This window comes from Dermacentor andersoni, chromosome 9, assembly GCF_023375885.2.
Source record: "Dermacentor andersoni chromosome 9, qqDerAnde1_hic_scaffold, whole genome shotgun sequence".
NCBI lineage: Eukaryota > Metazoa > Arthropoda > Arachnida > Ixodida > Ixodidae > Dermacentor > Dermacentor andersoni.
In genome coordinates this window covers 59,975,958-59,980,580 of record NC_092822.1, presented here as the reverse complement: position 1 = coordinate 59,980,580, position 4,623 = coordinate 59,975,958, and the positions used below count along the sequence as shown (strand labels likewise).

The 4,623-nt window shown below is 48.2% G+C and overlaps 1 protein-coding gene across 1 annotated transcript; it reads left to right on the top strand.

Annotated features, from left to right (window-relative positions):
• The first annotated feature begins 912 nt into the window (after positions 1-912).
• LOC126528549 (uncharacterized) lies at positions 913-3,804 on the top strand. Its single transcript, XM_050176414.2, has 4 exons — positions 913-944; positions 1,888-2,104; positions 2,791-2,977; positions 3,702-3,804. The coding sequence occupies exons 1-4, from the start codon at positions 913-915 to the stop codon at positions 3,794-3,796; spliced, it is 531 nt and encodes a 176-aa protein (XP_050032371.1). The 3' UTR covers positions 3,797-3,804.
• Positions 3,805-4,623: the final 819 nt, after the last annotated feature.

The window sequence follows — 4,623 nt, the reverse complement described above, 5'->3', positions numbered from 1 at the left end:
ATCAACACGTGCATGGTGAGTGACGTATGCACAAAAGGAGCGCCACGAGAAATTATTGGACCTGACTGTGCCACTACTGGACAGAGCTCTAGACTTACACTTGTTTCTTTACTAGGGTAAGCCAATAAGCGCGTATCCATTTACTAATCGTGTAGATAGGCGTCAACACGTGCATACGGAGTGACGTATACGCCGAACCAGCGCTATCGAGGGAAGGGATTGGACCAAGCTGGGCAAACATTGGAAGGAATTAAAAGCTTGCCGTTTCTGTTGTTTATTTCTTTTTCGGGAAACCAATCTGCGCGTTTCAGTTTATTGATCGCGTGAATTGGCGTCAGCACGTGCATGGGAAGTGACCTATGCGCCGACCCAATGCTTTCGGGCGAATGGGATTCAACGTGGCTGAGCCAAGATATAAGGGCCTTAAGGTTACCCTTGTTTCTCTTTTCGGGCTAGCCACTGCGCGCGTGTTAGTTTATTCATCGTGCAAATCAGCGTCACCACATGGATGGGGAGTGACGTATTCCCCGAACCAGCTCTATCGAGAGACTTGATTCGACCAGGCTGGGCCGTCAATCTGCGCGTATCCGTTCGTACATCACGTATACCATGGCAAACATATTGGGAATGACGTATACGGCAAATCAGCGCTTTCAAGAGAAGTGCTTGGTCCTCGCTGTGCCAGCCTTAAAAGGCTGACCTTTCTTTCTTTTCTTCATTTATTCGGCCAGGCCATTCGTCGCGTATCCGTTTATTCGTTGCGTAAATTGGCGTCAGTATGTGTGTTGGGGTTAAAGTATGCGGCGAACCAGCACTATAAATAAGTGATGAGACCAGGTTGACCAACATTGTTATGGACTAACGTGCGTCCATTCATTCATTGCGTAAATAGCAGCACTTGTAGTAGGAGTGATGCAAGCGCCGAACCAGCGCTTTCACGAGCAGTGAGTGGACATGGCTCAGTCAACATTGTAATGAGCTTACTTCAAAAAAAAAAAAAAAAAGTTGGGCAAGCCATTGTGGGCTTATTTGCTTATTAACCGCAGCAATCGTCGTCTGCAGCTCGTGCGTGCCGAGTGATGCATGCGGCGGAGCAGCGCTTTTAAGAGGTTTCGTTCAACCAGCCTTTGGCAAATTTGTTATGGGATATAGGCTTAGCGTTTATTGCGATAGCAATTATATGGACGCTCCAAGCGGATTTTTGCCATCGGCGTCGCCGTCAGGTTCTGTCTAAAAAGTACACGGGCGATAACACCGTTGCCGCGCACCCTAAGTTTTATGTGCCAGTGAAAGCGTGCGAGGGGAGCCGATGATCGCGGCTCAATCTTGCTTGTGCGAAAGAGACGAATGCGAAGAGGAAGCGCGCCGTCTTGCGCGTGAGGGACCCAACGATGCGAGACACCGGGACGAGGGGAGGGAGGGGGGCCGGCGTTCTACTCCGGCTGCAACTGCGCATGGGCGGCTGCGCGCAGTCGCGCGGCCGTATCTTGAGAGCGATCTGCGTTGATGACAGTGACAAAGCTACGAGCCTCGGCGGCTCGTAGCTTTATGCATGCTGTGTGCTAAACCAACCTGGCGTTGTTCTAAGCCTCCGCTCAAGGAGAATTCTGAACTGCGTCACTATCTTCGTCCCTCTATCTCGCTTTCCTCTTTCTGTTCCCCCTTTCCCTTCCCCCAGTGTAGGGTAGCATACCGGTTGCTCGTCTGGTTAACCTCTCTACCTTTTCTCTCTTTGCTTTCTCTCTCTCTCTCTCTCTCTTCGTCACTAGCGGCGGCGCAAGTCGAACAGGCGCAATGTCGCTTCAAATTCTCCGGTAGCTCTGACTGGGGGACGGAGTCCCAGCAAGCGGTGGTGCTGTAGGTAACAAGCTAAGGTGTCACGTGCAGGCTGGTTACCGTGGTGGAGCGGTTCACCTCGGAGGTGGTGCTGGGACCCGGCGCGCTCATCATCGGGAACGAGAACCTGGTTGTCAAGGCTGTCGCCTGGTCGCCCAAGCTGCTCTCTCAGGACCAAGGTTTCCTCAGCTTCTCGCTGCGCTCCAACGGTGACCACTACCTGCACGAAGGCTTCGCCGGCGACGGGGACGAGCAGGATGGCGGAAACGTGAGTGTGAGCAGAAGTGCGCCATTGCCGGGGTTTGCGGTGCCACGCGGAATAGTGCATGGTTTGGCTTAGAAACTGTAGAACGTGCCCTAGCCATTAGTTTAGTTTAGCATATAGCGTTACCTTATGCCGGTACCGTCACCGATTCCACTTTCTCCGAACTGTGCACTGACACTCGACGGCAGGAAGTGTCGGCAACGTTGACGATAAAACGGTAGTGTCATGCTAAAATACGTAAGCCTTTGCAGAATAAAAAAAAAGAGCTAGGAAGCCCCAGCAAAATATAATGTACGAGTATTGTTGGATACGATGCAAACAACATAACGTTATACTTTGACACCGCCCTCAAAAACGTTTTGATTTCGTGTAAGGAGTCATATTTAAAAGCAGCAATGCGCTATACTTCCTGTCTCCTCGTAGCTCTTCTTTCTTGTCATTCACAAAGTTCTTCCCTTTTAGCTCGCCGTTACAAATGTCCATGAAGAGTGAAGGGAAGACGGTTTAGAAGTGGTCGTTTAAAGTGAATGTTGCACTTCTAATTTAACTTCGAAGGCTTCATGAAACTTGCATGTGTGAAACTTTAGTGAAGCCTGGCAATAAAGTGCGGTGGCCGTGGGATATTACAGCCTGTACTAATTTCAGCCTAATGGTAACGGTACACTCTTCGTTTTCTGGCTGCGGCGCAGAACATCGTGATCACCATCCCGTTCGAGGCGCTGTCTATGGCCATCAACAGCTCTTTCCTAGCCGCTGGCGAGGCCTACCGACCCATCCATGAAGTGGAGAAGGGACCACGCATCGCGTTCATCTCGTACCGAAACGACAAGTTCTTCCGGCCAGCTCGCTATAGTCCTGCGTCCCTGGTCAGCACAGGTGAATGGGTGGCAACGTGTTAGAATTCATATGCTGTACCATACGAGCCACTTTTGTCTAGATTACTATGAGTACAGTCTCTGGTTGTGTAATGTGCAGTAATGTCACGTTCATCAGCAACATCACCTCTGCAGAACCTTCGCGTGCGTCATGTTCTGCCCCACCATTCAGGCTTTCGTGATAGGCCGGTGTATCGTTCAACTTTATCACTGGTATTACATGTTCAAGACACACGTGACACAAACACGCACACACACAAACGCATACGGACCCACGCCCACGCAGTTTATGTGACGATTTTCTGTGAATATTCTCTTTAACCGTTGTAACAAATAAGCAATTGGAATAGCATTTGTTTCATCAAATTGGAGGCCTAAAATCTAGATCCCGAGGACTTTAAGCTGCGCATTATTCTTTTCAAGCCCTTTTCGTTGTAAGTGTTTGTCAGAAATTGCAAAATTACCTTCAACTGGTGTACCAAGCTTGAAACTTGTATACATAACTCAGCATTAAAAACAACATCCCAATATTATACGCTGCATCGCTCATGAGCCAGAAGGCGGGCAAACGCAACATAGGGAGTGTTTGAATAATTGATGTAGTGACGGAGCCCGTGCTTTGTGGATAACGCCAGATCGTACTACAATTACTTGAGGAGATCCCTGACCCCTGCCGACAGTGCTGATCTTGCCTTCACAGCGCCATCCTCTTCTCGCATTCGCAGGGCAAGTCGTGCTGTCAGCCAAGATTGGTAACGGCAAGATTGAAAATCTCACCGATCCCTTGATCTACCCGTATCCGACTTATAAGGCCGAATGATGCGTCTGTGCTTTCTGGGATAGACACCGTGAGTATCGAGTTACATTTTGTCGTGCTTAATAAGTGCATCAAGCACTGTAGCATTTGATTTCCATTTCTAAATCCTATAAGAAAACACGACATCGCCGGTGGCAAATAGCACAGCATGACTACCTGAATTATAGGAAGACTGGAGAAGCCACACGCATTAGTCGCATGAGAAAGTCGCGGCACATGTCTAGGTAATTAGCCGCTGGCTCTTCATGACACATCCGATTGTAACGACTGCTGTATCTAGCCAAAGTTTCGATTTCGAAATCCTGAAAATGTGCTTTTATTTCAGGTAAAGAGTGGTCTACCACCGGCGTAACAACGAATCGGTCAGGAAACGTGACTGTTTGCACATCAACCCACATGACTGCGTTTTCTCCCCTTCTGGTATGTCATTGTTGACACGTATACGCTAGTTGGTCTTTGATGGGTACTCGAACCATTTCAGAAATATGAATATCTTCGCGAGAACGTAGTTGTGTTGTCAACATGTATGATATACTAGGGTGATTATTATCGTAGAAAAATGTTCTGCATGACGGATTTGTTCCTTTATTTTGAGCAATTCTTCCTTGAAATCTCTAAGTAAGTCATATAGGAGAACATAAATATCAGACAAACTACTTCCTGTGCCAATGTTTCGACGAGAGGACTTACCAAAGCTTGTCCAAGATTGGTGTGTGCTTTTCCCTTTGCGGTTCCATTTTTCCTGCCCAATTGAGTCTCCGTTGTCCAAATGCAACTACACCTACCTAAACAATAGCGTCTTCTAAGAAGAGAAATGCAAACAACAACGA

Excerpts from the sequence above, each read along its gene's own strand:
- LOC126528549 (XM_050176414.2), top strand. The coding sequence starts at position 913 with ATGCAAGCGCCGAACCAGCGCTTTCACGAGCA. Across the intron at positions 945-1,887 it reads AACCAGCGCTTTCACGAGCA|GCTGGTTACCGTGGTGGAGC; the intron begins GTGAGTGGACAT and ends TGTCACGTGCAG. Across the intron at positions 2,978-3,701 it reads TGCGTCCCTGGTCAGCACAG|GGCAAGTCGTGCTGTCAGCC; the intron begins GTGAATGGGTGG and ends TCGCATTCGCAG.